Below are 23,549 nucleotides of genomic sequence, written 5' to 3' on the forward strand. Positions count from 1 at the left end.
TAGAACCACAAAAATAAATACAAATTAAAAACAAAGAGGAAATTACAAGAAGCAACATTGAAACATTCCCTGATCTTATGTGGAATCTTCAGGTTAAAAAAAAAAAACAGAATTCTCTCATCCCAGCTCTGTATCTTTATAGCTTGAGTCAAATCTCATCCTGAAGCACCAGTGTGGCAATTTCAGTATTTTCCAGAGTTTAGAAGAAATTCAAATCCCTTCTGTCATTTTTCTTCCATATCTAAGACTTTCCTTCCCAGAAGAAAACCACTTCATTGTTCCTGTTTTTTTTTAATTTATTATTTTTATTTTATGTATATGCGTGTATTGCCTGCATGTAGGTAAGTGCACCCGTGTCGTGCAATGCCCGCGGAGGTCAGAAGAGGCTGTCAGATCCCCTGGGACTGGAGTTATGGACAGTTGTTAGCTGCCATGTGGGTTCTGGGATTCGAACCCAGGTCTTCTGCAAGAACAACCAGTGTTCTTAATCGCTGAGCCATCTCTCCAGTCCCTTTTCCTGTTTCTTTTATGGTCTAGAAAATTTTACAGAATGAAGTCCTCAGATTCTGTCGCCACCCGTCCCTTGAACCTCATCCCTTTTGTGGGTTGAGGTGTCTAGGGCAATAGGCTGCAAGGTTTCCTCATGGTGGCTAATTATCTGCATGCCTGCCTTCCTCTTTCAGGCGGGGGCTGGGGCAAGTAGCCTTTACCTCTCCCAGTTCTTGGCATAAAACTCAATGTGTATCTGGTGAATGGGCAGAATGAGTGATTAATTGGATGGAATCTGTGGAGAGACCCCATTATTGTATTTTTCCCATTAGAAGAAATTTTCCAGGCTGTTACACTAATGAGGGCTAATATTCTCAGTTATTCTGAGGATTGCTTGAAATTTGCTGCTGATTTAAATAAAATGGTTACATTTACTCATTAACCAATTAGCATGCTTCCTGGCAGTTTTACCTCACTAATTTGATTAGTTACGCTCTGCTTTCTCCTGGCGAGGGCCTTCCCTGAGACCTGGGAATGTCATAACTCTATCAGAGTGACTTTTCAGAAAATATATTATTTTTATGTTTATGAGTGTTTTGCTTGCAGGTGTTAGTGCACCTGTGTCATGCATGCAATGCCCACAGAGGTCAGAGGAGGTTGTTGGATTCCCCTGGAATTGGAGTTATGGATGGTTGTTAGCTGCCATGTGGGTGCTGGGAATCGAACCTTTGTAACAGCAGCCAGTGCTCTTAACCCCTGAGCCATTTATCCAGTCCCCAGAGTGACTTTTTTAAAGGACACCATAGCAGACTCTCTCAGAGGATTTCACACAGCTGTGGGACCAGTGTCTACTTCTAGCTAGCACAAGCTGCTCTGAGTCTCCCTGTGTCTTAGAGACCCCTGGCATCCACTATAAGTTGCCCTACAAAGTCATTCCTATCACTATGCCACACGTATTCTTCAAGGAAAATGAAACTTTCCAAACCACGAGGACTTCAGGAAAGACAACTTGACCTCTGTTTGATGAATGAATGAATGAAACATTGGAAGAAAAAGTAGAGCTCAAAATATTGACATCCTCCCTCATTTTGTTCTTTGCCCGTAACTCAGGAAAAGTTGGTTCATACTCAATGTACTGTTTTCCTGGTCTCTCTCTTTTTTTAAAAAAAATTTTGATTCATTTATTTTCATTTCATATCTATGAGTGTTATGCCTGCGTGTATATAAGTGCACTTGTGTGAAGCAGTGCCCGCAAGGACAGAAGACGGTGTCAGATCCCCTAGAGTTACGGACAGTTGTTAGCTGCCATATGGGTGCTGGGATTCTAACTCAGTCTTCTGCAAGAGTAGCCAGTGCTCTTAACCACTGAGCCAGCTCTCCGTCTCCTGTTATTTTTCAGAGGTAAATGGACTGTGATAGAGACAAGTCTTCCTGGACACCCAGAAATCCAAGCCTTCTCATCTCTGTAGACACACAGGGCCATGTGACTAGGCCCAGGCAACCACACAGGAGAGGAAATTATGTACAGTGCTTTCAGTCAAGGAAGTAAAAGTCAGATTCTTATACTCTTGAGGAAGCAGAGGTTGGTGTACCCCCAAAATTCACATGTCAACTTCTAACTTCTAATACCCCAAATGGAACCATATTTAGAAATAGGAACGTTACAGATACAATTAGTTACGTTTGGATGAAGTCATGATGGAACAGGGCAGATTCCGACTCCAGATGCACTTCTGTGCTTATAAGAAGGAAAGTTGAATACAGACACACTCAGGGACTGACAGTAAAGATCAGAGATATGTTGAAAACAGTAAGGTAAGCCCCAGAGGGAGAGGAGCCTGGGACATGCCCCTCTTGGCATCCTTTGACCTTGGCCTTCCCAGTCTCCAAAGCTGGGAGGCAACACATTCCTGTTGTACATTGAAAGCTACAGGAACTAAGGGAGAGGGAAAGGCTACGTGGTTAGACTGTCAATCCAGAAGGGTTCTTTGAGTCCCGGATGGACTAAGAGTCATTCAACCTTCAGCAAACTTCAGAATCCTTCAGAAAACTGCCTAGGGTCTTTGAGATGATACAGAGGGGAAAGGCACTTGCCACTGAGCCTGATGACCGGAGTTTGATTCCTGGGACCCACATGGTAGAAGGAGAGAACTGAGTCCCACAAGTCCTCCGACCTCCGCACGCACGTTGTGACACATGGGAGTGGGAGTGTGCACATGCCTACCCACCCAATGCTCCCATAAATGAAAAAATGTATTTTTTTGAAAGAAGATGAAAAACTCCTAAAGCCTGGATAAAAGATAGAAGAGGGACAGTGTGTCCTCTCAATATTCTCCTGGGACGTTGCTTAACAGGTTCACCAAGAACATGCAGTTTTCTAAGAGAATTGTATCTGACTGACTTTGCTCTTTCCCTTTTGATTAGGTCTCAGATGCTACAGAGTTATATGCCAAGGCCTAGATTCCCGTCTGTGTGGGAAAGGTCATACTAAAGGCTGTGATTGTGTTTCCCTGTATGACATTAACCACTTCTGCGTCTAATCTGTTCATTTTACGCCAACGGTCTTTTGTAGGAAATGCCTGCAGACACTCACTTTCATCATCAGTTTATTTAAGCATCCTACAAGGTCGTGGATGAGGTCAGTCACTGGGGCTGCCTCTGTACCCTTCCTTCCCCTCTACCAGTCTTGGCTACTACTGGCTGAAACTAAGTTTTGAAACTCAAATAAAGCCACCTAGGTAATGCTCAAGAGAGGAACAAACTCTTTCACAAGCCTTGGCTGTGGTGAATAGGTGAGGATTTCAAAGTAAAGAGTTTGTCTCAGTATGGGAACACAAACTTCATGAGATCCCTGTGCTTCCTGGTTCTCTACTGCCCTCCAGGTCCAAGAACACTGTGGCATCAAACGGTAGACTCTCACTGACATACAGAGACGTACACATGATAATGGATTATCAAGTCATAGAGTTTCATTATCATGGTGCAGGCCTGTAATCCCAGCACTTGTGGAGGCAGGAGGATCTCAAGTTCAAGGCCAGCCTGGTCTACATAGTGAGACTCTGTCTTGAAGAAAAGAGAAGTCAAAGTCTTAGAGTTTCAGAAGGGAAATTTAAGAGTCCAGGTGTCATAGTATCCCTAGAGCCTACCAACATGGATTGAACATAGATCGGGAGGACGTCTCCTGAGCCAGTGACTAGGGAGAGTCTCCCTGTTCTCTGTCAAAAATGTGTGTTCTTATCTTTGGAAGGAATTTTCAAGTCCCCCTTAAATCTCTACTTTTCCAGGTCAACCATTACTATTCTTTTAGCTTGAGGGCAGACTTCAGCTTCTTCTCCAATCTTGTAATAATAATAGTCTACATTTAGTAAGCAACAATCATGGGCCAGCCTGCATTGTTGAAATGCTTAATATGCATCCATCTGTAATCCTCGTAACAACCCTGTATGGTAGGCGATACTGTAATATCTACTTTATTACATTTATGTGTGTGCATGTGTGTGTATGTTTGCATGTATGCATATGCCATGGTGTACAGATGGAGGTCTGAATACAGCTTGTAGGAGTCAGTTCTCTCCTTCCATCATGTAGGTCTCAGGAATTGAACTCAGGTTGTCAGGCTTGGCAGCAAGTACCTTTACCTATCTCTTCGGCCCTGCTTCTTAATCTCTTTGTATTGCCTCATTTTTTTTACCTTTCAAAAATTTCAGGCTTCCTACAGAGTGTGAGTCTCAGGGAAGAACTTGTGAGTTTTCACAGCAGAGGTCAAAAAGACTGTCATCTATGGCTGATCTATATTCCCTAGATAGCAATGTGAGGCGCCACAGCCCTCCTCTGGAGTAGTGTAACATGTAGCCTGCACTGTGACAGGTGGCATCCCATCTCTGTGTGTGTGTGTGTGTGTGTGTGTGTGTGTGTGTGTGTGTGAGAGAGAGAAAGAGAGAGAGAGAGAGAGAGAGAGAGAGGTCTGGGTGCTCCTTGTCATGCGAAAGGTTTTCCTGAGAGCTGCCAGAGGGAGGGAGCGATGTCATGGGAAATGCATGTTGAACATGTGATTAGACAAAGTCTGGGGGATGCGGAGGACCCTTGGGGCTGCCTCTAAGCACAATCTTCTGAAAAGTATCATGACTTCATCTTACAGTAACACATCCTAAGCACCTCCTTTCTTCACCCACTCCGTGAGTCAGTGACACTTTTGAGGGCTGTAACATCTTTTTGAGAAACTCTGGCAGCCAGAATTCTTGATTCCTCACTCATAACTCACTTCCTGTCCCTGTGTTCATGCTCAGTAGTTGCAGGAACTCAGGCCATGGAGATGCTGCACACCTTCAGGATAAGCTGACCTCTCTGATTCTCTCAGGTGTGACTTTGCTCGATACTGCCACGACACAATCCCTGTACCTTCCTAACCTGGACAATGTGTGATCTGGGACTGGTCCCAAGCCTCCTAGACCCTGAAAGCTGTGCATCTTAGCATGGGCCTAAAAAGGAGAGGGCAACAGGACTAACGTGCCCTGAATAGCTCAGGTGTATAAGCTGTGGCTCTGAAGAAGGGGAAGGAGGACCTGAGTCTTTGAGACTTGCTTCAGCTATACATGAAGAAGCTGATTTACAAAGGCAGTTCCCAGAATTCCTGGCAAGCATAACACAGACTCACAGCTTCTAGTCAAATCCATGTCAGCACAAAGGAACTCGAGAAAAACAAGTTGTCAGAGCTGGTAGAGCTGGGTTTAGAGCAGGCTCAGTCCAACTCCATTATATACAGATGGGAAGACAGGTCCAGATGGAACTGGTCAATAGGGGTGGGAGGGGACTGGCACCCTCATTACCTATGAGTAGTGATGCTGACTGACAGGGCAAATTTGGAAAGCCCTCTGGGATGGCAAGTTTGATTAGGATGGTGACTGCACTGAATGCAAAAGTAGGAATTCACTGGACTAACCAGGTAAGTTACATATAATTCAGTCTAAAGCTACATCCCAACAACAGAGTAAAACGAACTAAAGAGGCTAAGGTGACACTGTGAGATCAAGCCTAGGATCCAGCCCTCCTCATATCCCCTACATTTCCCCTCCATGACTCCACTGTATTGCTGCTACCATAGCAACTCAGAGATGCTTCAGGAGTCACTGAGGGGACAGTGTTACGTCTATGTCTCTTTGCCTAGAGGGGATAACAGCCCTGCTTCCTGGGACTGTGATGGGAGTGGCATCCTTGACGATCTTGACATCCCCATTGGCATCACCCTTCCCTTTCCTTGAGGAACTGGGCACAAATCTCCATGGTCCATTGCTACAAAGTGCCTGGGTCTAATGGCTTCCCTTCCTTCCCTCTCACTCTTTCTGTGCCTCTCCTGGTGTCATCCCATCTCTATTACTGGATTTTTCTGAGATGGCAAAGTCCATGAGTCACACTCCTGGTCTCTATCATGAGCCATATCCCAGTGTTCCTTTCAGAGAGTCCTCTCATGTTTTGCAGCACAGATGGATCGAAACTTCTCCAAGTCTGCAGAGCAAGTGAGGTCACAAGGGTGGAGCCCTGAACCAAAAGAATTGCTGTTCTTATAAGACCTGACAGCCGCAATGCATTCCCACCCTACCCTGTGAGTGTAGGATGAAGGAGGCCGCCTGAAAGTTAAGCAATGGTCCTCAATGACAAATTTGCCAGCATTTAGACCTTGAAATTTCTGATCTCCAGAATTGTGAGAAAGACATTGCTACTACTTAAAATGACTTAGCCTGTGGTATTTTGTTTTGATAGCATGAGAAGATTAATACAGATCATGGTCACTAAAAGGGAACACACATCAACCCTGTGGTTTAATAATTCTACCTTAAGGTATAAATCAAAAAAAAAATGATCATAGATCTGTGTCAAAAGATGTGAGCAAGGATGCTCATTCCAGCAGGATTCACAGCACTTCCAAACAGTGACTGCCCGAGGATCCAGCAGTGGTGGAACATACAATAACGTACAACATATTTATAACATGAGGTGGTGTTTAGTACAGCACATGAGCAACTTGCAATAATATGTAAAATAACATGAATGTATCTCACAAATGCAGAGGCTGACCTAAGAGGGTATGTACCCTATGATCCAATTACATCAAAATAAAAATCAGGCAGTAATACATTTTTTAAAAATTGGGGTTCTAGTTACATTAAGTATGCTCATGTCATGGAAATTCATAACCTGCACACTTATAACATCTGTTTCCTGTATCTTTGTCATGTTTTGATAAAACATTTGTTTGCATAAACACAGGGTTGTGGTTTGCATGTGAAAGGCCTTCCATAAACCCACGTTTGAATGCTTGGTCCCCAGCTTGTGGCACTATTTGGGAAGGTTGTGGAACCTTTAGGAGGTGGAGCCATACTAGAGGAAGTATATTACTAGAGGCGGGCCTTGAGGTCTTCTAGCTGGGTTCCACTTCCTGTTCTCACTCTGCTTCCTGTATGGATGCAATGTGAACAAGCAGTCTCCTGCTCCTGTCACATGCCTTCCCCACCATGATGGACTATATCCTCTTGGAGCTATAAGCCAAAATCAACCCTTTCCTCCTCAAGTTGCTTTGGTCTGGTATTTTGTCACAACAATATGTGAAGTAACTAAGGCAGATAGTAACCTATCCAAAATGTCACATCATTTTATAGCAATGAATCAGTTTCTAGGCTAAGTGGTGAGGGGACAATGTGATCTGCTGACCACAGTGATTAACCAGGTAGTGATATGACAGCAACTTAGCTCGCCAAAAAGACAAGGTGTAAGATCACAATGAATAATTACTGGGAATTCCCATCATTTACAAAATACAAGGTCACATACATGTGATATTCTTTAGCTGTGTATTTACACAGGCAACAATCCTTTTAAATACAGAGCTATAGTCCTACAAATAGAATCATTCTCCTTGTTCTCTCCTGGAGTTAAGCAAACTCTGGGAATGCTATCGTTCTAAGCAGTCCACGTTCAATGGCAGTATTGGTCGGTGGCTGTCTATTGCACTGTATATTTTAGCCCCAGCTATGAGCTGCTCCAGGGTAGGGCTGTAGTCTGTGACATGACACTCTAAGGAACTCAGCCACATCAGGGAGCTTGGGGGAAATCGTTGCGTTCCCTCCTGCTAGGGAAGGGTTTCCCCAAAGGAGGCAGGTATTCCTCTTTAAAAAATGTATCTCCCTTCCTCCTCCCCACTCTGTGGTCCTCTCACATCCACTTTCTCAGCTTCCTTTCAGACAAAGTGGTACAACTGTCCTCTGAGGCTCATGGGAATACTTCCTGATAAAAACTAGAGGTTTCTGGGCCCAGGACCACTATGACAGAATCCAGCTGTGCTTCCTCACCAACTCACATGTACATCCTTGGCACAGGGGTTTCCTGAAGACTCACCTGGGGTGTCATCCCATGGCAGATGTACACAATGGGGACGTTCTCTGTATCTGGCCCCTGATCAAGACACAGATCAGTCTTCAGGGAATTCTGCAGCTGAATGCCAGAGGAAACATGGCCATGCCCAAGAGAAAAGAAGAGAAAAAAATAACACATGCATTAATATAGGAGAGGCAAGCATTTCCCCAACACAGACTCATCTTCTTAATCAACCCCAAGTCCCTGAACACTATGCATCATCAGGCCCCAGCTTTTGCTTTGTGTAACAGCGTGACTAGGGACAGGCCTTCATGCCATGAGAAACACTCACATCTCATTAGACAGCGAGCTGGCTTTGGGGAGCTAAGGTTAAGTAGAAATGGGACATGTATAACAAGAAACATTAGGGTCTTCCACACCCACCCCATATCCAGGAATGGGATAGTGGCTTTCAAGGGTGCCTGAAAGTCTTTGCTCTTGAGAGTTGGGGAAAGTAGTTAACATGTTAGTTGTTTTGAGGATGGGAGGTCCTCTGAGATCAGGTGTTCTGTGCCTCCAACAGATCCAGCAGGGGCCTGGCCAGGCCCCAAGGAGTTTTCTAGCTTGTGATGACCCTCCAGAGTGGAAGGCCTGAGGAGAGACTGAGAAAGGGAGAAGGGGTTGAGCGGAAGCAGAAGACACATGAATCTTTTACTCTCACCTCCAGTCTTGTTTCCTTCCCATGAAAATGAGGATGACCACAGTGCCTGCCTCCCAGGACTGTTATGAAGATTAAGCAAAATAGTATCTGCAAAGGCTTAGCACAGAGCCTGGTGCCCAGCACATATGCTGTATTTGTTAGCTGCTACTGATTCTGCTGTAACCTTCCTGAAAGCCATTAGGGAAAACTAGCTTTTATGAATGCAGCTAGGTGCCAGGAGCCATGTGATGTGCTTTCTGCATGAATCGCATCTAGTTCTCAAAAGAATACTGCCAGGCCAGTAATATCTCTTTTAAGGATAAGGGAACCATGGTGTGGCAGCAAGTGCCGTCTCACTTCCCTGTCTGGGATGCTATGCTATCCCCATGCTTTTCCAGGTATCCTTGTTTTGGTCTCGTTATAAGGTTACTCTTTCCTTTGGGAGCTCAGCTTGCCTGAGACCCTGGAAGCCCAAGTCTAAGAGTGAGACCACTGCTCTATGCTCTTCCATCACGCTGATGTCCCTACTGTAGCACTGGACGTGTTGCTGTCTTCTGGCTTTTTCACTCGCCCATGTCCCATTCGTCACTAGGACTGAATCGCAGTCCTCTCTGTAAACTGCACAGGCCAGGGCATGAAGCAGATGGTTGCTACTTGTCCAACAAGTGCGTGCAGAAGATGAATAAATGAATGACACTGTTGCTATGTAGATGGCAGAGCTTCAGTCTCTCTGACTCTGGAGCCCAAGCTCTTTCCGTCACACATGTGGATGACATCCCGAGACTGTAAAAGGCGACCCGTGAAATGGATTGCTATAGGCATCAAGGCTGTGCACACTGTCAAGGTTGCACAGCAAGTAAGAGCAGTGTGTTTAGAAGCCAGGCAAGTCTGATCCCAGGAGCTTCTCCATCACTCTCAGCACCAGAGCTGGAATTCATCCAAAGCTACCTCATCTCCCAGACAGAGAGCTTAGTAATTCAGGGAAACCCATATCCATACAATGGGGCCCACAGCTCCTTCAGCCTGAAGGAGCAGTAACGCGACCTATTAAAAGATTAATGGTCTGTCCTGTAGCTTTGACACTGGCCTGACTGAACGACCCAGAAGTTTACTTGACCTGAACGATGTAGTTTGGGTGTGAGCTGGAATAGAAAAAAGATAAAAAAGAAATGCTGCCCTTGCAAAGACATCTAGCCTCTGCATTTCAGAATAAAACTAATTACCAAGAAGAACAATTCAGACCCAGCAAATGTTCTTGCTCCTGTGACTGCATCCTGCATGGCCCACATTAAGAGTTCATGATGCTCCTGGGCCAGCAAGCGTGTCTTTGATCAGGAAGAAGCCCAGGCACTGGTGTTATTATAGAGGAGACAGAGAGGAGAGGCTGGCTGGACCCTGAACAGTGGCTGACAGATGAACACATACAGGGTCAGTGACCTCCACAGCCCAGCCCCATTGGGAGGATGTGTGGCTTTCAGTGTGAGCAAGTGCAGACAGCCTGAGTTATGGGCTCAGAAAGATTGGACACAGCCTTGTACCTGCCACCTACTGTCTGATCAAACAAACATTTCTGGGTCTGGAATCAAGGCTCTCCAAGATAAACTGGATGTGATGAGACACTTTAGCTTGGAGGATGATTGTACATTTGGCCAAGACCTGGAGGTATAGTGGCCACATGTAGACACTCGCCCTGTAATTGCTTCCTCTGCCTCTCTTGGTGAGTTTAACTAACCCTATTCAGGTATAGTGGATGGGCCTCCTGAAAACGTGAGTCTAGAAGCTGGCCCTGGCTCACAGAGGTTTGGATTCAAAGTTTCTTTGGAGCTACTAGTAGCACCAAGAGTGGCCAAGTGGCACATACAGCTGCTATGGGGCAGAGTGTGGGGTACGAGGAGAGCTGGGTCCTTGGATGGTTCCAGTAAGGTAGAAGGAACTGATGTACCTTACAGTGCAATGTGTTTCTATGGAGAGGGAGGATCTGGAACCCTGGGCAGCAGATGAACAGCATCAGCTGCAGTGATGCTCTGACCTCCGAGTCCCACCAGCCTGAGAAGTAGAGAGGTAAGAGGCCCCCATTTTGGGGTACAAACCATGAGTGGAGACTCTCATAGAAGGATAAAACTTATTCCTACAAGATGGTTCCCAGACAGCTGAGACCTGGGGCGTTTCTGGGGTCCCAGATCTGAGTTCTTTAGAACCACTGAGTGTTCAAGTTAGGAGTCTCAGAGACAGGCTGAGTCCAGTCACTCAGCAAAGATTCTTTCCACTCCCAGGCAGGTTCTCTGTCATGTTCCCTGGTGGGGAACTCAACTCTGGCCATAAGACACCAAAGAAGCCTCAGCTCTGCCTTCAAGCTTTCATCTTAGAATTTCAGAAAAGGCCCAAGGGGACGCGCTCCAAAGCAGAGGACCAAGGTGACTCCAGCTGGCATTTTAGGCTCAGTTTCACCACTGATGGTTTGTGTGAGTGAGACAAGTCACTTTTTGGCCTGTTTCTTCATCTGTAACTGAAGACAATACAGCCACCCCACTGAGCAGTCTCAAGGGTTTAACTGTCACAGCAAAAGCATTATATGTTCAGACTAGAAGTCAGCAGAAGAGACAGCCAAACATCAGTCAGGGTCCACTTAAAACGCTTTAAGAGCCTTGAGGTCCTGGGACTATTGGGGTAATAGATGGATTTATCATGTTCAAAGTATTAGAAAAATATTTCTCAGACTAGCCTCTATCCAATGAGGACAATATTAATTTACTCCATTTAACAGATGAAGAAACTGAGACCCACAGACCATAAGATGCTTACCTGGGAGGAGGTCAAGATCTTATTCAACTTTTTCATTTTAATTGTGCTGGGATTGAACCCGGGGCCTTGTGCATGCTAGGTAAGTACCCGACCAGTGAGCTATAGTCCCTCAAAATAGAGTAAATTCAGGAAAGTTCTGTTTCTCAAAACTTCCTAGGGAGGTCCCAGATAAGGGAGGAAGGCATCAGCCTAATGGTCGGGAGGTACACACATAGGTAGTTAAAGAACCCCAGTCATCCCAGCTTGGAGTAAGCTAACGTCTTTCTTGCCCATTTTATTAAGTGGAATATTGCAGGTCTGGGGCCACAGCTGGGGGACTGTAAAGGAGAGAGACATTTCTCTCTCATGGGGCTGAAAAGGTTTGTGCTGTGAATGCAAATCCTCTTGCTGAGTCCCTTGCTTTATGAAAATTATCTATATAGGGGTGCAAAGGCTTGTCCCTCTTTCCCCTTCCTCTCAATACCCCTCTCTGATCTTGCTTTCCTTGTACATTTAAATGAAATCCATAGACACTGGTTCCTTACCACTCCATAGGCGATGATGTCTGAGTACATCCTCATCTCCGGGTACACACTGACCAGGTACCACCGGAAGGTCTTACACTGCAGCCGCTTCCTCAGAGCCTTCCTTTCTGTGATGTCTCCGATGTCAATTCCTGAGTCCTGGGTAGGAAGCAGGGAGAGAGATAAGCCACCACCAAGCTTGCTGATCTCAATCTTGTTTTCTTTCTGTACACTGGGCATGAGCCAGAGCCTCCAGCCAAGAGTCACAGAGACTTTCTAGTGGAGGTACCCTGTGGGGTGCTGACTTATGTATTCTGCACTTAACCCTCATCTCATACCATCTGGAATCTGAAACATGAGGACAGTATTGATGGGGAATGTATTGTATAAAGTAAGGGTACCGAATCCTTGACTTTATGTGACAGTTTAAGACTGGACTATCAGCTTTGATGAGACCAAATGGCAGAGCCTTTCTTGGGATGGCCTCCCTGGTTCCCTAAAGTTCTGAGTTCTCAGCTGTCTTCCTGTACCTAGGATTCTCTCTCCTATGATCTAGTAAAAGATAGATATAGATAGATGATAAATAGCTAGATAGCTAGATGATAAATAGCTAGATAGACAGACAGGTAGCTAGACAGATGGATAGATAGCCTCTCTCTCAGGTCTCTTCATCTGTACCTTATCCTAGGAGCATCCAGAGTAAGCCTCCTGCTTATCTGCAACTTTTGGATTGTCAAGTCCCTCCCTCTTCCTGTTTATTAACTGACTTTTACTTTTCAGTTTCAAAGATTCACCTTGCCTGCACTGTGCGCTTACTGTCAACGGCATCATACCCTTTTCAGAGCAGAGCGCATTGAGAAATATGTGGTCTTTTTTAGGTAAGGGCACCTTGGCCCTTATTATTAAAAAACAATAAACACACATTTCTCTTTCGCCAAACACCTAGTGGAGTTGGTCGATTTTTCTCCTCCAAAATCCATGTCTGCCTAGAACTTCTGAATGTGACTTTACAGCTTCTTTAAAGATAGACTTAGTTTAGCAATCTCTCAAGATGAAGCCATCTTGAATAGGGAAACCCCAAATCCAATGACTAGTATTTTTGTAAGAGAAAGGAGAGGACCATTTGCATACACAGGCATATATGAAGGAGAGGCTTGCAGCTACACAGCAGAGATTAAAGTGGTGCATCTGCAAGGCCAGGAAGGCCAGGAGCCACCAGAGACAAGCTGAGGCAAAGAAGGATGATTCTCTAATGCTACTAGAGGCAGCATAGCCTGGCTGGCACCTCAATTTTAGATTTCTGGGTTCCAGAATCTTGAGAGGATATATAATAATAGAAATAAAATAGATATAATAATAGAAAATTTTCTATTATTTTGGTTGTTAGCCTTAGCCTTTAACAGTTGCGCTATCCCTCCAGCCCAATTTCTATTATTTTAAGTGACCAAGTTTCTGGCTACTTTGTTTGGGCTAGAAAGTTAATCAAGCTGGCTACCCCTAAGTGACTCAATATTTCTGCCACAGTCACAAAATTCCATGTGTCCAAACCTTAAAAGCCATCCACAAAGCAACAGGTGCTCGAGCATCCCTAGCACTCAGGCTGTCTTTAGGAAGGGGAAGCAGCAGCTGGTCTGGGGTTCCTGAACCTCGCACAAGAAAATACTGATGTTTTGCCACAGGCAAACTTTCTGTGTATCGATAGGTAAACTGCTTTTCAATTAAAGTAATAAGATCAAGTGCTTCTCTGGAGCCTTCTCTGGCCTCTCTGAAGTTTGGGTTGAAAATGATGAAGGAGCAGTTCTGTTCCACGCCTAGCCCAGGGGAGGAGGGCTTTGCAGGGCAGTGGATGAGAATGGGGGAGAAGAGCACAGGGCATGAGCAACAGCACTGATGGCATGAGTTAACACTTATTTAGCGCTTTCTGGGTGCTGAGTACTGCTCAGAGTCTTGACATATTTTATCTGTTATAATTCTTCAGGCAGACACCTGGGCAGGGCTGAAGGCTTCCAGTTCTGTATTTGCAGCCAGGTTGCTGGCGAGGAAAGGTGAGTAAATTGGTAACAGATGTGCCGGTGGTTGAGCCTATAGTGGCGAGAAAAGCCACATCAAGGACAGCTGGAAGCCTCCTGGGAAAATATGTGGAGCAGGTAGCAGGCACGCCTCCTCCACTTCCTCTGTTTGTCAACTGTCTTTACCAAGTGGCTGTTTATATGTGTTCGACAGTCATATATATAAACAGGAACACCTCACTGCCTGTGCCTGAAAGGAAAGTCTGAAGAGATGGAGACAATCAGACTCTCTGTACACAGTGTGAGGCAGGGAAGGCAGGGGAGAGTCAGGGAGACGAGGAGAAGGGGAACCCATAATCCAGCTTGGGGTGTGAGACAGCAGGGAAGTGGGACAGGCACCAGGTGAGCTGTCAAAGAAAGCTTCCTGGTATCCAATACGCTTGAGGTGAGTCTCAAAGATGAACCCAACCCTGACTCCCTAAGTCATCACCTAATGAGCCTTCTATGGGTCTGTTAAATCTGTAAACTTACTGATTTGAATCTCCAAGAATGAAGGCTAGAGGAGTATTTTCTATGAGTTTTCCAAGCAATCTGATGCATTCGATCTGAAGATTTGCCATGGAGCAAAGAGATCACACACATGGTCAGGCTATCCCACCCACTAATATTAGCAAGGTTCTGCTAAGCTCACATGCCCTGCCTTGAGCTAGGTACTGTGACACAAACATGGATATCACAATCCTCAGGGAGCCCATAGTCTGTCACAGTGGTTCCCAGCTCCAGATGGACATTGGCTTCCTCAAAATTGCTTTCCTAAAACAGACTGCCCCCTGGGAGTCCTCCCCAAAACCAGTTAGACTGCAATCTTTAGGGGGTAGAGCCCAAGTGTTTTTAAAGTTCAACCAGATTTGAGAATGACTGAGGGTCAGGGGAGCAGACAATAGAACACTGGTTTACAGGCTAGTCATCTGATAACAGAGGGGGTTAAGAATGGGGGTTGAGGATGAGGTGAAGGGTAGGGAATTCCAAGTAGCAAGAACAAATGAGCAAGCTCGGGGGCAGCAAGATACAGAAAGTCCCCCAACAAGACATGGTGTGAGTGAACCTCAGAGGCATGTCCAGCACTGTGCTTAGAACTTGACTTTACACACAGTGGACAGCCGTTTATAGATTTTAAGCAGAGCAATGGATGACTTGTTTAAGAAGAACAGATTTGAAGGGGAAATGACTTGAACAGGGAAATCAGTTGAAGGATGCTGCAGTGGGATGGCAAGGCTTGGACTCACATGGCACCGGACATGGGACCTGATAGGAAGGCTTGGTGACTAGCATAATGGGATTGCAAGAGAGGAGGATGAAAGGACTATGATCATGTCCAACCAGATGTGTGGCAGATGGTGGCACCTGCAGATGAGGCAGGGGAGTATGGACAGGAATGGGCCTGGGGGCTAGAAAGGGGAAGACATATTCAGCTGTGGTCAGATTCAGCCTGAGCACCATGGGACAGAAGCAGGAGGCATCCAGCTGGCTGTTAGAGATGTTAGTCTGCAAGCAGGACTGGAGATATTAATTAGGAAGCTATTAGCATATGGGTGATAGTCAAATCTAAGAGCAGAGGAGATCACCCAGAGAGGCAGTATAAGGAGAGGTTGGCCAAGGGTGCATCCCTGGGGAGCATTTAAGAAGCCAAAGAGGGAAGAGGAACCCGCAAGGGAGAAAGAGACAACCAGAGGGAGGTGGGGCATCTCAGGGTATGGGATCACAGAGCCTGGAGATCACAGAATTTCAAGGAAATAGAACCTGTAGGTTAAGCATTTTTTCAGGATTTATTTCATTAATTTTTATGTGTGTGTGGGGGGGGGTATATGTGCGCGCATGCGTGTGTGCGTGCATGCGTGCGTGTGTGTGTGTTGGTGCCCTTGGAGGCCAGAAGAGGGCACTGAACCCCTCAGAGCTGGAGTTAGATACATCTGTGGGACATTCCATCCAGCTTATTCTGTAGGTGTTGGGATCTGAACTCAGATCCTTCAGCCTGAGAATCAAGACTTTTAAATGCCCAAGACATAATCTAGTCAGGAGGTTCATCCATGAGGCCTTTGGCAAAGACAGTCTTGAACTATTGGGATGTGGCTAGAGAAGTGGATGGGAGCTGGGAAAATCCCGACTCTGCAGAAATTCAAGAGCACAAAGGGAAGTCTGGAGCTGGAAGTTAACGGGGAATGCAAGACAGCACGTACATGTATATGTGTGTGTGTACATGAACGCTTGTGTGCACATGTATGCATGCATATACCTGAGCTGATCTGTGGGTGTGTTGGTGCACGTGTGTACGTGGAGACCAGACAACTTCAGATGACATTTCTCAGGTCTCATTCACCTCTTTTTTGAGATGGGGTCTCTCATTGGCCTGGAACTTAGCAAGTAAGTTAGGCTGAATGACCAGCAAACCCTAGAGATCTGCCTGCCTCTGCCTCCCCAGCACTGGGAGTACTACAAACAGGCGTTGCCACACCCAGCTTTTATTGACTGGGTTCTAGGGACTGAACTCAGGTCTTCATATTTGCAAGGGCTTTACCAACTGAGCTATCTCCCCTGAACAAGACAGTGTCTTTGTTTTTGTTTTTTGTTGTTGTTATTATTGTTTTTTTCTTTGTTTGTCTTAAAGAAACACATTAATATCTTCCTTCTCCACCCAAGGGGTTAGCCTGGGCACATCTGGGTCTCATCTATTCGCGTCCTTTCTCTCCTTTGATTTGGTTGGTGCTACTCCCTTGAGGGGTCACAGGCAGACAATGGTTTTCTCCATTTTTAAATGAGTTTTGCTCATGCAATTGTCCACCATTCACTGGGCTGCTGCCATTTCAATGTCTACTGGTTCCCATGGGGAAGGACTAGAAGGTCTGCAGCTTTGGGGGACAAAGAAGGAGGCAGGAGCATGAACAGAACTCCACTCCCACACAGAGCCTGGGGGTCTATGGTGCTCCCTAGTGAGCTCCTGGAGCATTTCTAAGTGCTCTAAACCTTTTCACCAACAGGGGACACCCACGGCTGGGCTCAGCGTCCTGTGTAGAGTACTGTGTTCCAACGCCCACAGCCTCAGATGAGTCCAGAAATACTGAGGTTTCCTTAGAAACACTTCCTGCCAGGGATGCAATTTGGAGATTCATTAGGCTTGGCATCGCTCCACCGGTGGGCCTTGGCGCCTCATTTTCCTCCCAACTGCTGAAACCTCACTGATTGTGTGAACTGGCACCCCAACTCAAGTCATCTTCCCTGGGGTGGTGGACTGTAGATGTAGCTCAGTGCTTGCCTAGCATGCATGGACACCCTGGAGTTGACTCAGAGAGGGAGTCTGCCTAAATATAATACTCAGGCCCAGCCTACTTTCTCAATAACTTAGCCAGAACAGCATGAGCTTGGTGGAAAGATCAGGGTCCAGGGCTTTCCTATGGAAAATTTAAACAAAGATCATTCATTTCCCTATCAGACAGAAGTGAGCATGTCTGAAGAACTGCAAAGGGGATGCCCAAGCCTTGGCAGGAAGGGCAGAGGCCCTTAAGTGAACAGCTTGGTCATTCAGAAGGAAACACAAGCAATGAACTCTAGACAAGCAGACAAGCGGACTGGAATCCCATGGCTGGCATCTGTTGGGTTCTTCCAACTCAGCATTTCAAGGTCACTTCTGTATCATACATGGTAAGGCTGAACAAAACTATGAGAGAAACATTGCTTCTCCTCTGGAACATTTGAATGTAAGTGATGAAAGGAGTAGGAGACAGTCCCAGGCAGGGATGAGTTTCTGTGAAGGTCAAAGACAGTCTTAAAGTGTCCACTATAATTCCCTTCTTCTAATAAGAGCCTTGGTGGGAATGTATCTCCTTTACATCCATATGACTCAAGAAATCCTACAGATGTATGGATTTTCTTTATTCTGTTTGGTTCAATGAGAAACTTGAATCCAGTCATATGGAGATTAAAGCTCATTTTGTGATTGTGCAGTCATTACTGTTGTATTTATATATTTATAATCTGAATTATGAGACACCAGAGAAACCGGGGAATGGGAAGGAAACTCAGAGCCATCTGATTCAACTTTCCTGTATGTATGTATGTATGTATGTATGTATGTATGTATGTATGTATATTTTTTGAGATAAGGTCTCATGTAGCTCAGGCTAGTGTCAAACTCACTATGCACTCAAGAATGACCTTGAACTTTCTGCTCCTCTTACCTCCACCTCCTGAGGGCTGGGATCACAGGCATGTGCTACCACACCAGGTTTTATGCAGTGCTGGGGACCAAACTTAGGGCTTCATGCATACCAAGCAAGCACTGTATCAACTTGAGCTACATTCCCATTCTCCAACTTTCATTTAAAATAGGCCACTAGGGGCTGGAGAGATGACTCAGTGGTTAAGAGCACAGGCTGCTCTTACAGAGGACTCAGGTTCAATTCCTGGCACCCACATGGTAGATAACAATGTAACTCCAGTTTCACAGGCTCTGATGCCCTCTTCTGACCTCTGCAGGCACTGTTCAACACAGGTGCACTTACTTACACGCAGGCAATATACTCATACACATACAGTAAAAGTAATACATAAAATATAAAAAATTAAGTAGGCCATTAAAGTTCAGAGAGAACACATCCTCTTTCAAGCACAGGTGGGGGTAGATAAGAAATGGCTTAGAGATTCAGCTTCAGCCCCTTCTTTGCATGTACTATGTATAAGGTTGACAGTCTATTCTAACATGGCAAATGGGACTGTGGGTGACCACGAAGAGAACTGAGTCTTGTGTTTTGTTTCAATTTTTCTCCCACCAAACTCTTAAGAAACCCAGTCTGCCTGCGCTCCCTACCTCTTGGGGTATGTTCCATGCCATGTAGACATGGCTTTTAAATTCATCCATCCAGACTTCAGCTACCCTGAGAGCGTTCCTGCGGACATGAGCAGTGAGGTCCTCTGTGTAGGGCTTATGGGCTCGCTCGATGTGGGCAATCCGAGAGCAGGGCAGGACCTCCACGCTCCCACCACACTGCCACACCTGTGGAGACAAGGATCCACTCATTAGTGCCTTTCTAAGTCAAGCCACTGACCACAACTCAACACAAGCACAGAGTGATCCAGCGTTCTCCACCTGGCCTCCCCATACCCTGCCTGCGAGGGAATGAGCTGGGTCTGATTTCTACTCCTGCAGTGGTGGAGTATTAAATCATTAATTCATGGCTTGGCTCTCATTGCCATGAATTTATCTGCAAAGGACGAATGCACTTTTTCCTTATGAGCCCCATATAGCCAAAGAGAGACCAGATATTTTGAGATCAGAGACCTGTGTTCTTGTCTTGGGGTTATCAAACCCTTCATGATGGTCTCTTCATCACTACTTAACAAAAAGGGACCAATGGAGAGAGATGTAGCAAGCTCAGCAGTTCACATTCAGATAAACCCCTGACACCTGGATTAGTGATAAAAAGAGCCAAATACTCCTCTTCTTTCTCCTCTTTCTTGGGCTCCTGAGGGAAAGCAATCAAGACCTTATGTAGACACTAGGGGTTATTTGCCAAGTGATGTCCTTTGTACGTTTATACGTATAACACATGTCCATCAACAGCAATAAGTCATGGTCTAGAACAGAGCAAAATTTGGGTTTAGTCTAATTGCCCACGTCAGTTAGGAAGACAAGGCCATTTCTTACACTGATCTGTTACACTAGTGGGTCCCTATAAGCCATGGGTACTGGAAGGCAATTTGCTGATTTATTACTTAGTGTATTATTTAGGGCCAATAGGAAAGAGACATACATTCCCACTGTGTGGAAACCATGTGCCAGGAATGGACTGTGCATGGAAGGAGCCAGTGAAACATGATGGCTGTGGACCGAGGGTTTGCGGACACACTGCCGGGGTACAGCTCCCTGGCTCCTGGCTCCTGGTATACTAGCTGTGTGACCCTGAGCAAACCACCCTTCCCATTTTTGCCCACATTTCTCCATCCCCACATCATGTACCAACCTCATGAGGTCGTGGAGAGAATGAAAGCAATTATGTGCAAAGTGCCTGGTATATCACGAGCCTTGGTAAAGCCTAGCCACCACTTTACACATGATACAGGAGAATCTTCAGAATAACCCATGAGGTCACTGTCATTATCTCCAATTCCAGGTGAGAAACAGACTAAAAAAGGCCTCTGTCCAAAACCACATGGTTGGTACTGACAACAAAAAGATCTACCTGACCCCCAAAGAAGCTCAAGGCAGAGTCAATGCCCTGGAAGTGACTGCATTTTGAGAACAGTTAGCATCTCTGGAGGTGGCTCTGAGGACCAGGAAAGGGAACACAGCAGGTCCTAGACTATCCTTCCTGTCCAGGACCCACCCATCCTGTACACTGTGATTTCCAGGGCACTTTGCTCCGACAGCCTGTGACTACTCTGCTTGCATTATTGACAACACAAAGAGCCTGAGTAATTATTCTTTCTGCATCTGGAGTGGAGTCTACTTGGCACATTTCAACAATGCAAAACAGGACATGACGCCTAGCAATGCTCCATTATTGAGACTCTGCTTCCCAGAGTTGGCTCGCCATTTCTCCTTGAAGTGGGCATGTCTGCCACCATAACCAGAGCCATGATGGTGGTGCTACCTCCATGTTTTCAAACATGAAACAGATGTGATGGACTCTGCCCCCTTCAACTATGTTGCTCACACACTGTTTGCTGCAGGAACTTTGAGTATTTCTTCCTCCAGCATTCAGTGATCTTACGGCTAGGCTTCAGCACGTGTACGGCAATCCCCGCTGCACCCTACTCCCCAAACTCAGTGTTCCAGGTATCAGTTCATGATCGCTTTCTCATACGCCATTCAACCAGATTATCCCAGGCTCTGCAGTCTCTGCCTCATCTTCCCCCAACTTACCACCACTGCCTGTTTAATCATCCCCTTGAAGCCCTTCATCAAATTCTCCTTCCGATATGTGCTAAATGGTACTCAAGTTGGATCAGTGGGTTTCCAGGAGAGGTGGGACAGCTGATGGCTGGGAGCTAAATGACATGCTTAATAGCACAGCTTTGGGGTCAGTGAGGACTGGATTCAAATCTTACCTCTGCCACCAGTTTATATATAGCTTATAGGTTGGCAGGTTATGTCCCCTCCCAAGCCTCCATTCTACCCAGTGGAAGAGAGTGATACCGAGTGGGGAGGTGGTTAGCCCTGTGCCTGCAATCAGTGTGGACACTACATGGGTGGTGATTGAGGAAGTAAAGGCATCAGACATGTGGGCAGGACATTTCAGCTCATTTCTGCTCTGCCATCCACCACATAAATGGTGCTGTTGGGTCACTTGCACCCTGGTTTAGAAAGGTCACATGATGGGGTAGTTCCCAGAGCTGTGACCTTAGGAATCCCCTGATGTGGTGTATCAGTCTGTGCTGATAACTGTTTTATAATAATTGTTAAAATTGCTGCTATTTGACTTTTCTGCACATCCAGCAGTAGAGGACAAGTTACCATCCCAGCAAGCACAGAGACTAGGAGCCCTTGTTAACCTAGTCTCCTTTCTTCTGTGAAAAGGAACTCATCTGGGAAGGGGCACATTTGCCTTGGATACAGTCTGTGGGCTCTTGGCAGCATCTGGTCTTTGGAGCAGAAGATATAGATTTGGCATGTATACCCATTAATTTTGGGAGCCTACCAATGACACTGACATAATCTAGGAAAGGCCTGTGTTTATCCATTCCTGACAGATGACTCCACTGACCAGTGCATTGACCCAAGAGAATCTCTGAAGTCTTGTCCACAGGGGATCTCAGAGCTGTTCTCTAAGATGGCAGACAGGGGCTAGGAGAGGAAACCGCTGGCATCTGGGTGCATTGAAGATGCCAACAAGCTTCCATGGAGGGTTGGGAGGGGCAGGGAATGAAGAAATGAGAAATCAAGCTGGCCTTGGCACAGGAAATGCCCAGTGCCCAATGGCAAACTCCCAGGCAGATGAAGGATATGGATTGGAAGGATTCGGTTAAAAAAATGTGAGCCACTGGAAAGAAGGTGGGTTCCAGGGGAGGGGATGCCAACAGGCACTGGGAAGGGAGGTGGGTATCGAAGGGGTGACCGAGAAAGGAAGATCAATAGGTCACAGGAAACAGGGAGCAAGATACACATCCTAAGGTGAGGGCATGTACTGATTCTTACAGACACTGGGGACACTGGGCAGGGTGCCAACCCCAGGCTGGATCCCAGCTCTTCTGGAAGACCATTGAGCAGTACCCTTCCGGACCACAGCCCTTTGCTGTCTCTGCCTTCATACCTGTTAATCCATCTCTCTTCAATCATTATCTCACTTGTTAATTCACTCAAATATCAACTTCTTTGACCCTCCTAATCTAAGCTAGACCCTCTCTGAACACCTTTAGTGCCCACTTTACAATTTTTTATTTTATTTATTTTTTATTTTGTGTGTATTAGTGTATTGCCTGAATGTATGTAGGTGCATCCATGTTGTGCAATGCCTGTGAAGGTTAGAAAACGGTATCAAATCCCTTGGAAGTGGAGTTATAGACAGTTGTTAGTCACCATGTGGGTTCTGGGAATCGAACCCTGGTCCTCTGCAAGAGCCATCTCTCCAGCCCCCACTCTTTTTTTCTTAATAACACTTATTCATACTTTAATTATGTACTTATTCTTTAAATGTCTCTCTCCCAGAACTGCAGTCTAACCTTCCTGAAAACAAGATTATGCCTACATGTTTACCATTGTATACATCAGCCGTGCCTCTTAGTATCTATTCAATAACTGTTAATGTGAATGACTGAATTTGAGAGTCCTGGATTTTCTTGACTACAGAGACACAGTTTTAACTAGCTCAGCTGGATGCCCTAATAAAGGCCATAAATGTAAAATGTGGCCAGATTTTATGGAACACAATGACTTCCTTCAAACCCAAGTGGTTTTTCAGAAAAGCTCTGCCATTAACGTGCAAACTACTGCCACCAAAGAGACTTACTTTAGCTGTAGAGCTTAAATTAATGTCATAAAACCTGGGAAGTCATCAAATGTGTGGGGACTGGGGTCATCAGGTTTCTCATGCAGAATCAGGTACTCACTACAAAGAGGTTCCCAGACCTCCCAGATGCTTAGACACACCTCCAAAGGAGCTTCTGGTCCTGTCCCCCAGATGTGACCGGTAACCTAACACAGAATGTAGACAGCAACTCCCCAGGGCAGGGCTAAGTCCTCCTCACTACTAGACCTTTCTGGAAAGCCAGAATCTAGTTGCCATCTCTGAAAAGGCTTTAAGCACCCACAAGGAAGCCTTCATGAGGGTTTTAGGGACTGGTGGAAAGGGTTCAAATCCTGATACTGCCACATATGAGCCATTGACTTGGATTTGTCTCTGAATGCCAGTTACCTTTCTCTTGGGAATAACGTCTAGCTGGGGAGGTAAAAGAGACACACACAATCTGAACAACTCTGGCTAGCAAAGCTAGCTGTGTAGACGGGTCTCAGGAAGTTGGGTCCCTTTCTCTCTAAGACAGAATTCACTGGTACAAAGTCAGGGTCATGTCTGTGTCTGGTGACATAATCCAGTTCTTACTTTACCAAACTATCTATCAGGATCACAAAACTCAGATGTTTTAGATAGCCCTGTGTCTTAGTTTGTTCTTCATTGCTGTGACAAAACACTCTGACCAGTACCAACTTGG

General features: G+C 45.7%; 1 protein-coding gene across 2 annotated transcripts in view; it reads right to left on the minus strand.

The window, feature by feature from the left end:
* Galnt18 (polypeptide N-acetylgalactosaminyltransferase 18) overlaps positions 1–23,549 on the minus strand; it is a 368,839-nt gene that overhangs the window by 47,047 nt on the left and 298,243 nt on the right. The window contains exons 7-9 of one of the 2 annotated variants that reach the window (XM_008853482.2): positions 18,712–18,897; positions 11,863–12,000; positions 7,879–7,974 (exon numbers count right to left, since the gene is read on the minus strand). In XM_008853482.2, the coding sequence (XP_008851704.1) occupies positions 7,879–7,974; positions 11,863–12,000; positions 18,712–18,897 (420 nt within the window). The remainder of the gene's footprint in view (positions 1–7,878; positions 7,975–11,862; positions 12,001–18,711; positions 18,898–23,549) is intronic. The other variant, XM_008853485.2, reaches the window with a different exon arrangement.

The sequence above is a fragment of the Nannospalax galili genome, unplaced genomic scaffold (genome assembly GCF_000622305.1).
Source record: "Nannospalax galili isolate Female #2095 unplaced genomic scaffold, S.galili_v1.0 scaffold44, whole genome shotgun sequence".
Lineage (NCBI taxonomy): Eukaryota > Metazoa > Chordata > Mammalia > Rodentia > Spalacidae > Nannospalax > Nannospalax galili.